General features: G+C 24.8%; 1 protein-coding gene across 1 annotated transcript in view; it reads left to right on the top strand.

Moving 5' to 3' along the window:
* LOC126905664 (uncharacterized) overlaps positions 1-13,485 on the top strand; it is a 32,145-nt gene that overhangs the window by 15,464 nt on the left and 3,196 nt on the right. The window contains exons 2-4 of the mRNA XM_050685600.1: positions 6,118-6,170; positions 10,280-10,294; positions 10,370-10,475. Coding sequence (XP_050541557.1) covers positions 6,138-6,170; positions 10,280-10,294; positions 10,370-10,475 — 154 coding nt within the window. The 5' untranslated portion in view covers positions 6,118-6,137. The remainder of the gene's footprint in view (positions 1-6,117; positions 6,171-10,279; positions 10,295-10,369; positions 10,476-13,485) is intronic.

The following is a 13,485-nucleotide window of genomic DNA, read 5'->3' as shown; positions in this document are numbered from 1 at the left end:
GGTTCAAAATGATTACTTTTAACATATTAAAAATCAATAATAATTTGAAAATAATTAATTATAAAAATTATATAATATATAATTAAAATAATTACTAATCTGGATATAATTAAGGAAATAGGAGTTGATGTTGGGTTGGGTTGGTTACATTTTTAACTTTATAATGCTATAACTCATTGAAAAGTGTACGAATCAACACAATTTTTTTATGAGAAATAATATTTTTTAATAATCCCTTTTTCATTCGACATACTTTATCTTAATCAGGGTATTAATAAGAAACTAGCAGATAATGTAGCTTTTGTAATTATCCACCAATTTCTTAAAATTAAACACTATCTACAGATTTGCATCGAAGCGTTTCTTATGATAGTGATTTTAATCACTGTCAGATTAAATCTATAGTGGACCCTACTATGCAATATCTCCACTATGCCGCGACCCCACTGTGCTATCNTGCGCAAAAGGCTACCGTATTTAAAAATATGCTATTTTTTATTAAAATTCTAGGTTTTGTATTTTATTTTATTTTAAAATATTTTATTAGGGGAATAAACTGACTTTCATGAATATTATATAATTTCATTGACATAGAATAAAGTTCATAAGACATATGATATTATACTTATTAACATTTTTTACTTTTTTAAAGTCGAAAAAGTAATTTTTAAATTTGGAGTTAGCTTAAATAGCCAATTTTATCATGCAACAAAATCAACGAATAGTTGCCGAATGGGTAACACCTTGATCTTTAACGCCTAGGGTACGAGGTTCAAATCCGTTTGTGGCTTCTAAAATTTTGCATTTTTTTTTTGAGTTAGAATAGAATTTTCAAATCATTTGATATTTATCTCATTTAGATTCAATAATTTCAATAAATATAAAGGATCTTATCACTATAGTCTCCCCTCGTGAGAAGAAATTGATATTCATGTTAATATTATTTTACTATGTGGTTCTTTTTCTGGCTACGATTTATTTTGCCAACCCTCACTAGACCTACTTTTTTCAACGATACGTCAAATGATTCATTTAAGTTTATGATATTTAAGTTAATGATTAGTTTAAGTTATTACTCTTAAAAATCAAAAAAATATTCCTTATTCAAATAAAAAGTAGCTTAACTAGATTTGTCCATACAAACAATTAAAATCATTAATTTTTAATATTCTTAAATTATTTATTGTCGAATTAAATTTGATATGATAAAAGTATTCAACTACAAAAGTAAATAATTTTACTTTATAATTTATTAATTTTTTAACTCTATTTCTGTGTGCTACTACCAGTCTATAATATGCCAAATTTTTTAGTAATATTTTGCTATATAAATCATAAATTTAAAAAAAAAATGATTTTTAGTTTCACCTGAAGTTAACGATGGAGTTTTACAATTATAATTATATTTTTGATAATATGCTCAATTGAGTAAATCTTTTTAACTACTTTGGTTTGATTGGTTCATTTAATTAAAGTAAATTATTAAAATTAATTAAGTTCTGAATATTTCAATTGCAGAATTTTTTTAAACACCAAAAGTTATTAGGATATGATTACTATTCTTTCTATTTCAGTTATCTATTACGATAAAAATGTAAAAAAATCGAATTTTTCTGACAAATGTACTGTAATTAGTAATTATAAAATTTCCAGATTGCATATTAATCTTAAAAATTTCATTTTTTTCAATTTAATAATGTCAATTTCAAACTTGCAAGTTGAACTATAAGTTATGGTAACAAATTCATTTTTTAGCTTCGATGCGAAGCTGAGAAGGTATTTTTCATTAAAACTTTCACTTTAAAAGACAATAAAAAATAGGTTCAAAATGATTACCTTTAACATATTAAAAATCAAAATCAGTATTAATTTAATACAATTTTTTTTGTTCTTAATTATTTTTTTTTATATGTAAATACTTATTTTTTAATAATAAGTAATAATATTAAAACTTAGAAGTAATAGAAAAAGTTTAATTGCACATTTGAAAACATCACGAAAAGTTTATTTAGAAAAGTATATTTTTTTTCTGATGAAAGTTCCTTTTGTTTAGTGTATTTATTCATAAGTAACAAAATTTTTTTATTAAAAAGTATTGCATAAATTCCTTTAAATTTGTATACGCATTAAAAGTATATGAATATACAACTCCTTTTTATTTTTATAATATCTCCGTAAAAATTACAATATTATATTATTGAATACCACTTTCATACTCAATTTAATTACTGTAATTATTATGTATTCATATATTATAGTTATAAATCGGGGTAAAATTAAGGGAATAAGTGTTATTGTTGTTTTTGAAATAATCTACCAATTTCATTTTTTTCTATTTAATAATATTTATTTCAAACTTGCAAGTTGAGTTAAAAGTTATGGTAATAAATTCATTTTTTTTTTATTAAAACTTTCACTTTAAAGAACAAAAAGAAGTAGGTTCAAAATGATTACTTTTAACATATTAAAAATCAATAATAATTTGAAAATAATTAATTATAAAAATTATATAATATATAATTAAAATAATTACTAATCTGGATATAATTAAGGAAATAGGAGTTGATGTTGGGTTGGGTTGGTTACATTTTTAACTTTATAATGCTATAACTCATTGAAAAGTGTACGAATCAACACAATTTTTTTATGAGAAATAATATTTTTTAATAATCCCTTTTTCATTCGACATACTTTATCTTAATCAGGGTATTAATAAGAAACTAGCAGATAATGTAGCTTTTGTAATTATCCACCAATTTCTTAGAATTAAACACTATCTACTGATTTGCATCGAAGCGTTTCTTATGATAGTGATTTTAATCACTGTCAGATTAAATCTTTACTGGACCCAACTATGCAACATCCCCACTATGCCGCGACCCCACTGTGCTGGGTTTTTTTTAATTTGTTTTATTAATGTAATAAATATTAACTTTAAAATAATTAAATAAAGTTTACACAATATTTTCTCCGTAATTTTATTTATAATTAACTGAAATGACAATATTTCAATACAGGTATAACTTAGAGCTTGTCGCTGATGGTTCAGCGGTGGAACGTACACTGAACAGACCTATATTACAAAACGCATCGCTGACCAGATAAACAAGACAAAAATACAACATTATATTGTGACTCACACTAACAAATATATTAATAATTTATGTATAAAGTATTTAATTTTTTATTACACAATTATTATTAAAATTAAATTTCTACATGATTGAAATTTTTTCACAATAACAATAAATATTAAAATTATTTGCTTTTTTACAAAGCTCAAACTTAACATTTTTTGAAAATATTTATTCTAATTTAATTTTTGCTTAATCGTTAAAGTATTCTATTTAACTCAGATAGTAAGTATTATACAAATATTCAATAGGTTTAAAAGACCGTAGAAAAAGGTAAAATTAACAAGTTATATTTTGTGTCGCATATCAGGGTATTTGTGTTTTACTATCAAATGTTCTATGTATCATTGATAAATACAAATAAATAAACCCAGTGCACTTTTATATTCGATACGAAGCTGAGAAGATATTAATTTTACCATTATGTTTTTATTTTATTTTTTTTTTTTTGTGTCTGTCACTACATTTTTTCAGCTCTCACTTGACCGATTTCTATCAACAATACGTCAAAAGATCACAAATTGTATCTAGTTGAAGACATTACCCTCCAAAATTGAAAAAATTTCCCTCGATCCCCGTAAATGGAGGAAATATCCAAAAAAATTACAAATTTAAAAATCGCTAATTTTCGAAATTTTTTCACTTTTTTTTTTTTTAAACTGCCATAACTATTTCAAAAATGAACACATCAATATACTTTTTTTTTTTTTTGCATGCTGTCTTTACTATCATTTGGGATATTTTTTATAAATCTGACTGTTTACCTGCCTACAGGGGGGATTCAAAATAACAAATTTTTGATAAAAAATTAACTTTTTCAACTTGACTTTTGAAAGTGTTCCAGAAAGTCTTACTCATTTTTTAGCTTCGATGCAAAAATACTTGACTCAAGTATGCCAAATCTACACTGTGTTACAATACCACTGTACTGGGTTTTTTTTATTTTTTTTTCTAAAAATTATCATAAATCATTGAAAAATAAACGAATCAAAATAATTTTTTGTTTTTTACTAAAACCTTAGATTTCCCTTTCATTTGATATAATTGTTTTTAAAAAATTGACCTTTTACCTGCCCACAGGGAGGGATTCAAAATGACAACTTTTTCTCAAAATATTAACTTTTGAAAGTATTCCGGAATACTGACATTTTTATATATACCTTAAATTACAGATTATGTCACATACTTTGATAGTATCAAATAGTAGATTGTAGATTTATGTAGATAAACATACTTAAAAAGTATCACATAGTTAACAATTCAAGAATAATGTGCAACTTTAGAAAACCAAAAAAAAAAATTTTAAATTATATTTATTTTGTAGGTGATTGGGTGAGTTATAATAAAAAAATTTTATAATTTTAAAATATTGTAAGTTTTAATTAAAAAAAAGTGTGTAAATTTAATCAAAATATTTTTGCGCATCATGATATTTTCTTCTAACATAATCTTTTGAAACTTAAAAAAACATTTTTAAAAGGAATTTAAAACTATTAATTTTACCAATATCTGTTTTTCTAAATTTTTTAAATTTCTAAATAAATCAATTATTTCACGCGCTGAACTAAAAAAACAATGAAAAATATACGGTTATCCAAAATTTTTGAGTTTTCAAACTTTAGGCCTTTTGTGGCACGGGTTAATCTTTTCTGATTTACCTGAAACATTGCGTACCTCATTTTTATAAGTATTAAAACTAATTGAGATTATATAATTTTAGATAAGTTAAGTTTTTAAAATGATCCCTATTCACTAAAACCACCCACTAAAACATATATATATATATATGTTTTATAAACGATACAGTGATGTTAAGTGAGATAGAGATATGGGCACATGCAAATGTGATCGTATTACTAGCCAAAGTTTACCCACTTATTCAAAGAAATGTTTGAGTCCTTTTATTACAAAAAGTCATTATTAACAATATATGAGCTAATAACTACAAAATTTTTTCAAATATATTTTATTCTATAAATTTTGTATCATAGTAGACTAATATAATTTAAATTAAATGATTTATTATTAGACATTTTTAAATATACTTAATTCGTATGTACGTGTTCCAAATAGTGTATGACGTAATAGCGTTACAATTTAACAGTATAAATAATTAACAGTAAAGCTAAAAAAATATCTAAAAAAGTATAAGTGCAAGTCTATTAGTTGTATATGTTTTATTTGTAAAATCAAATTTTCAAAATTCATTTGTCAATCGGGTAACTTAATTTTTAATAATTATTTTTATAATTTTATTTAATTTCTATTTATTATAACCATTACAGTTCGTTCAAGACATACGCCATTATCTCTAATAAAAGTTTTTAGGGNTTACAGTTCGTTCAAGACATACGCCATTATCTCCAATAAAAGTTTTTAGGGAATTTTTATACTTTGGGAAGTTTAAGGAGGGATGGGGCTCTAAATTTTAGGTTTATTTAATACTATACAAATAGAACTGCTCTAGGTCGAGCATTAAACTAATGTATTATTGCCTTTCTCTTATATGATTATATTTTTTACTTTTGTTCTATTTTTGGATAATTTTTAACCATCAATCAGGTCATTGTTAATTTTGATAGATAACCATAGTATTCAACAACTTTTTAGGCAATATTTAGAATAAATATTAAATATATAAATTATGTATTTCTGAACAATTAATATATATCGTATAAGCAAATTTGATCAAATTTTTTACAATACAATACTATACATGGTGAATAAGTTAATCTTTTACAACATAAATAGTGTAACGATTTTAGTAGTGATAATGTAAATTATTTCCTTTATAATAATTTGTAGAGTCCTCAGAAAAATAATTTGAGATTGACCCTAGTGCTAATTCAACGGACTAAATAGACAAAACTTTACACACATATAAAATTTAAGCGATTAGCTCACAAAAATAAAAAAAGGCTAGTGAAAATTACAAAATTAATTAATGCTTCAACTATGTTAATTTTAACACATTTATTTCTAGATATTTTCCAGTTAAAAATAATGCATTTCCTTTTCATGTGCTTATGCCTTATTGTAAGTTACATCGATATTAATATTTCAAAAATACAGTTTCTTTGATCATGATGGAAATTATGTATTAAATCAATGTTGTATTTATAGTTAAATAATTTTTATTATTCATTAATTTATGTTAGGTTAAGAATTGGATAAATTGATTTAGATAAAAATTTATACAAATTAATTAAGTGCTAATAAATTATGCAGGTGATTCATTTGTTTTGAACCAATTAATTAATAAAAAAATTTAAATAATATTGAGAATTTTTTAGCTTTGATGCGAAGCTGAGATGATTTTGTTTTTACTAAGATGTGTTTTTTTTTTTTTTAATGCCTGTTGACACTTTTCCTCAGCTCTCACTGGACCGATTTCTATCAACAATACGTCAAAAGATCACAAATTGTATCTAGTTGAAGACATTACCCTCCAAAATTGAAAAAATTTCCCTCGTTCCCCGTAAATGGAGGAAATATCCAAAAAAATTACAAATTTAAAAATCGCTAATTTTCGAAANCCCTTAAAAATTGAAAAAAATTCCCTCGTTCCCCGCAAATGGGGGAAATATCCAAAAAAATTACAAATTTAAAAATCGCTAATTTTCGAAATTTTTTCACTTTTTTTTCTTAAAACTTCCATAACTTTTTGAAAAATCAACAAATCAACATAATTTTTTTTTATACTGAAACCTTAGATATACTGAAACTTTATCTTAATTAGGATATTAATAATGAACTAGCAGATAATGTAGCTTTTGGAATAGTCCACCAATTTTTTAAAATGNAACATTATTTTTTTATGAGAAATAATATTTTTTAATAATCCCTTTTTCATTCTACATACTTTATCTTAATTAGGATATTAATAATGAACTGTCAGATATCATTATACTTGATCCATCTATACCACGTCACCACTGTGCCGCGACCCCCCTGTGCTGGGTTTTTTTCATTTTTTTTTCTTAAAACTTCCATAACTTTTTGAAAAATAAACAAATCAACATCATTTTTTTTTATACTAAAACCTTAAATATTTTTCTTTCATTTGATATCATTTTTTTGAAAATTTAACACTTAACCTGCTCATGAGGGGGGATTTAAAATAGCAACTTTTTTACAAAAACTAACTTTTTTAACTTAATTTTTGAAATGTTCCGGAAATACTGCGTCCTTTAAACATATATCAAATTAAAGCTTATTTTATGTGCTATAAAATGATNTATCAAATTAAAGCTTATTTTATGTGCTATAAAATAAAAAAAAAAATTTGTCCCGACACTTTATCTTCTGCATGTAAACGGCTACCGTAGTTAAAAAAACACTATTTTTGTGTTAAAATTTTCAATTTTCGATTTTAAATTTTAAATTTTCAACTTAAAAAAACCTAGCAAAGTGGGGTCGAGGCATAGTAGGGATGTTGCATAGTTTGGTCCAGTGTTGATTTAATCTAACATAAAATCGCTATTATGAGAAACGCTTCGATGCAAATCTGTAGATAGTATTTAATTCTAAGAAATTGATGGATAATTACACAAGCAATATCAACTTCTATTTCCTTAATTATACCCAGATTAGTATTTCTTTAAATTATATATTATATAATTTTTAAAATAAATTGTTTTCAATTTATTATTTATTTTGATTTTTAATATTTTAAAAGTAATCATTTTGAAACTACTTTTTTTTGTCCTTTTAAGTGAAAGTTTTAATAAAAAAAAATGAATTTGTTACCATAACTTATAGTTCAACTTGCAAGTTTGAAATTGGCATTATTAAATAGAAAAAAATGAAATTGTTAAAATTAATATGCAAATACATTTATCAGAAAATTTGTATTTTTTTTACATTGTTATCGTAATAGATCTCTTCAATAAAAANAAATACATTTATCAGAAAATTTGGATTTTTTTTACATTGTTATCGTAATAGATCTCTTCAATAAAAATCATAGTAATCATTTCTAATTAACTTTTGGCGTTTAAAAAGATTGTATAATGGAAATATTCAGAGTTAATTAATTTTAATGATTATATAACTAAAAAAGCCAATAAAAAAAAAGTTGTTAAAAAGATTTACTCAATTGAGCGTATTATAAAATTTGATTATAATCGTAAAAGTGCATCTTTAAATTCAGGTGAAACTAAAAATAATTTTTTTTTTAAATTTATGATTTATATAGCAACATATTACAAAAAAATTTGGCATATTATAGACTGGTAGTAGCACACATAAATAGAGTTAAAAAATTAATAAATTATAAAGTAAAATTATTTACTTTTGTAGTTGAATACTTTTATCATATCAAATCTAATTCGACAATAAATACTTTAAGAATATTAAAAATTAATGATTTTAATTGTTTGTATGGAAAAAGCTGGTTAAGCTACTTTTTATTTGAATAAGGAATATTTTTTTGATTTTTAAGAGTATTAACTTAAATATCATAAACTTAAATGAATCAATTGACGTATCGTTGAAAAAAGTAGGTCTAGTGAGGGTTGGCAAAATAAATCGTAGCCACAAAAGAAACACACAGTAAAATATTATTAATATGAATATCAATTTCTTCTCAGGAGGGGAGACTAGTGATAAGATCCTTTATATTTATTGAAATTATTGAATCTAAATGAGATAAATATCAAATGATTTGAAAATTCTATTTTAACTCAAAAAAAAAATGCAAAATTTTAGAAGTCACAGACGGTTTTGAACCTCGTAACCTTGGCGTGAAAGATCAACATGTTACCCATTCGGCAACTGTTCGTTACTTTTTGTTGCATGATAAAATTGGCTATTTAAGCTAACTCAAATTTAAAAATTACTTTTTCGATTTTAAAAAAGTAAAAAAATTTTAATAAGTATAATTTCATATGTCTTATGAACTTTATTCTATGTCAATGATATTATATAATATTCATGAAAGTCAGTTTATTCCCCTAATAAGATATTTTAAAATAAAATAAAATACAAAATTTTAATACAAAAATGGCTTATTTTTGAATACGATAGCCATTTGCGCATAGAAGATAGGTCGTCGGGACAAATTTTTTTTTTTTAATTTTATAGTACATAACATAAGCTTTAATTTGACATATGATTAAAGGACTCAGTATTTCCGGAACATTTTTAAAAGTTAAGTTGAAAAAGTTCTATTTTTTATACAATGTTTCAAGTTTTAAACGCCTCCTACATATGGGGAAATTGTCCAATTTTAATAAAAAGTATGCCAAATGAAAGATGTCCTCATAGTGTATTTAGAAAAAAAAATTTTGTACTAATAATTACATTTTTCGAAAAGTTATAAAATTTTTAAGTTGAAAATTTAAAATCGAAAATCAAAAATTTTAACACAAAAATAGTGTTTTTTTAACTACCGCAGCCGTTTACATGCAGAAGATAAAGTGTGGGACAAATTTTTTTTTTCATTTTATAGTACATAAAATAAGCTTTAATTTGATATATGTTTAAAGGACGTAGTATTTCCAGAACATCGGTCCAGTGAGAGCTGAGAAAAAGTGGCAACAGGCATAAAAAAAAAAAAAACACATCATAGTAAAATTAATACATTCTCAGCTTCGCATCAAAGCTAAAAAAAAAAACACATCATGGAAAATTAATACCTTTTCAGCTTTGCATCGAAGCTAATATTATAATAATAATTCGAGAACAGCATATAAGTAAAAGTAAACGAAAAACAAAATAATTTTTATTCTGCAAACATTTTAATGGGTTACAATAAAACAATTTTGAATTTTATTTTTAATTTTTAATTTTTTGAATAAATAAATAGTTTGTATTAAATAATCACTCTGTATAGTTGTTTTTAAAAATAATAAATAATTGAAATAAATTTTTTTGAGGGGATCCCATTTGAATTAGCTCCTTACACTTTTTTCTGTATTATATTATAAGCACTAATTAAAAAGATAAATTAACGTAGATTGTAATCACTTTTATGTATATTATTTTTTTATTTCATGAGCTTTGTCTGAAACACAAGTTTTGATATAAATTTTTAAATTAAAAATTTGTTATATAAATCTTAAATTTATAAAATTTACGGAGTCCATTATGCTAATCTCCGTAATTTTTCTAAATTTATTAAACTTTAATGTTATGGCTGATAGTATTGCATAGGAAAGGTAATTTTTTTTAGATTCCTTACGCAGCCATAAAAACCAGTTTGCTATAAAAAAAAACATTTAAATTACTTTCAGCCAGTATTATGTTCAACTCTGTCCACAATATATGAAGACGATTTTATGCCAGTCAAATTACAAATGTTCAATTGTTTACTTGTAGCTTATAAAATGGGTCAAGAAGGTAAAATTTAATTACCATTTGAAACTATTAGAAATTTCTAAAAATATGATAGAAATTATAAATACAAAATAAATATAGTTTAAAAAAACTAAAAAAACACGCTTTTAAAGCACATAGAACTAAAAAGTTAAAACTAATTTTTAAAATATGCTTAAAATAATAATGAACGAAAAATACTAGTTATGAAAAAAATTGTCCAGCACTCAATATACGAAAAATATGGCACAAAGCACTTACGCTTTTATCACAATAATACTAGTATTTTTCGTTTTTTATTGTTTTAAGCTTATTTTAAAAATTATTTTTAACTTTTTAGTTCGATGAGCTTTAAAAGCGTGTTTTTTTAAACTATATTTATTTTTCACTTTTTAGTTTCATGTTATGATAGTAGTTACTATTAATATCATTGTTGTAACGGGTTACGGGAAAACAGGGGTCCATTCCTGGGAGGGAGTCTGAGAAACGGCTACCACATCCAAGGAAAGCAGCAGGCGCGCAACGTGGAGGTAGTGATGAAAAATAACGATACGGGAATCATCCCCCGTAATCGGAATGAATACTTTATATCTCTTAATTAGAATAAAGCGTGTTAATATCTATTTTTAATAGTAATTAGATAATATATATACATGTAAAGTGACTTAAGTACGTAAACGTATCATGCACAAGGTATAGCTGTGTTTTGTGAGCGGGCGGGGCACGGGGGAATGTTGTACGCGAGGTATATGTGGCGGCTGTAGGAATATATATATATATATATATATAAACAAACTATTATTAATAATATTATTGTATTACATATATATAGTAAGGTGACATAAGTACATAAACGTATCATGCACTAGGTATAGCCTTGGTTTGTGGTCGGGGGAACGTTATACCTTAGGTAAAAACGGCGTCAGCGGCGGTAGGAATATATAAATATATATATTTGGTCAGTCAAAATAAAAATTTGTTTATATATATATAATTGAAAATAAAATTTTACAGGAAAATATTGTTGTTCATGAGTAGTGAGCGGGGTGTGGTGAATGCGTTACGACAGTAGCATTTTACCCAATTTACTGGGTATTTGTAACTAGAATCTATTTAGTATAGAATATTAACATTGTTTCCGAAATACGTATCCGCGACTTTTCATTAATTTTTTGTGGCTTTGAGTTTAATATTTTTAGTTTTTATAAATTAATAATATAGTTTTAATTTTACTTAATTAATTAGCCACAAGTGATCAATTTTTTTTTATATAAAAGCTTTATATTACTTAAAAATATTTATATTCCGAAATCAATTTTATTTAACCCAAAAAAAAAGAAATTTCAATAGCTAGTGTAACAAGCAGCCCCTTAATAATAAAGGGGAATGGCCTATTACTGTGCGATGGTGTTGTTTATTTTGTTGAAATCAAAATGCGGAAATCAAAGGGGATAATAAATACACCTGCTTATGATTGTATAAATTACGAATTATATTACAGTTCTGCAAATGAAATTCTTAAAAGTAAAGGGAAAGGGGGGGTAACTTACATATTATACTGACCGACAAAGCGGCCATGAACAAAATAGATAATATACAAAATAAATAAAACAAACAATTAAACACTTAGCTGTATAAGTTAAGGTGGTAATTAATGGTGGTGAGTGTGGACTGTATGTGAGCGTTGATGACGACGTGAATGATGACACTAACTCGTAATATGTGAGAAGGATTATTTTACACGGATATACAGTACAAAACATGTAAGACGCAACCGTATGAGCATAAACAATAAAGATATGGCGAACTATGGCCGATCAATAGCACAAACACGCGGAGGCGTTTGCTGTGAATACGAGAAAAGATAACGCACTACTTAATTGTTGAGGAACGACTATTAGATCGTAGTCGCGAGAACGAGTGTACTGTTTACGTACCAAAGAGGATGTGTCGCTCGCTGAAGAAGTAACGATGACCGGACGAATCATTAACACGTTCGAACCGGTCATACACGAGTGCCACACTCTACCCAACAGCTAGTATTTGTATATTTATTATTAGATTATACGTAAAAGCTTGGTTTAATGCACCACTTGCTTCTAATGCACCATACCAAGATTTAAATTATCAGTCAATGGATAAAAATATATCAGAAGTTACAGTTAAAAAATGTGTGGTCATTTATGGTATCTATCGCCAGAGAATACGGTATTATCACTTTTTGATACTAATGTTCCATTTGATACAAAGAGAAAAATTATAGCTGCTTTAAAAATCCATACAAATGATGATGTACCAAATAAATATTTATTGAATATAATAGAAGGTACTGAAATATTGAATAAAAATCTTGAAGATTTTATTTGTGGAAAATCAATGCAATTTTTCAAACGTTTTATTAATAGCATTGATGTAGTAAATGATATAGCTGAAAAGAGTGTTAAACTAATGAAAGAGTTTAATACGAAAATAACAAACGATGAAAAACAAAAACAATATTTGTTTTATGTAGTAAATGATTACCGCAGTAAATATCCAAATTTCAAAATGATTTAGATAATTAGTTAAATGATTAATTTTTTGTTTTTATATTTTCTATATTTCTGTAAATTTTTTTTAAAAATTTTCGTATTATAAAATTAACACTGAATTCATTTTATTTTGTGAGTTTTTAACAACAAAATAATTTATATATTGACTTTTTTTACATAATAAATAAGTAAATCAAAAGAGTGTTCAGAATATAATTTGTGTAAAACATTATTTTAAACAATTTTATTTTTTTACAACTTTGCTGTGAATCAATTATTTCACGCGCTGAACTAAAAAAAACAATAAAAAATATATGGTTATCCAAAATTTTTGAGTTTTCAAACTTTAGGCCTTTTGTGGCACGGGTTAATCTTTTCTGATTTACCTGAAACATTGCGTACCTCATTTTTATAAGTATTAGAACTAATTGAGATTGTATAATTTTAGATAAGTTAAGTTTTTAAAATGATCCCTATTCACTAAAACCACCCTAATATATATA

The sequence above is a fragment of the Daktulosphaira vitifoliae genome, unplaced genomic scaffold (genome assembly GCF_025091365.1).
Source record: "Daktulosphaira vitifoliae isolate Bord-2020 unplaced genomic scaffold, ASM2509136v1 Scaffold_4, whole genome shotgun sequence".
NCBI lineage: Eukaryota > Metazoa > Arthropoda > Insecta > Hemiptera > Phylloxeridae > Daktulosphaira > Daktulosphaira vitifoliae.
This window is presented reverse-complemented; position numbering and strand designations above follow the sequence as displayed.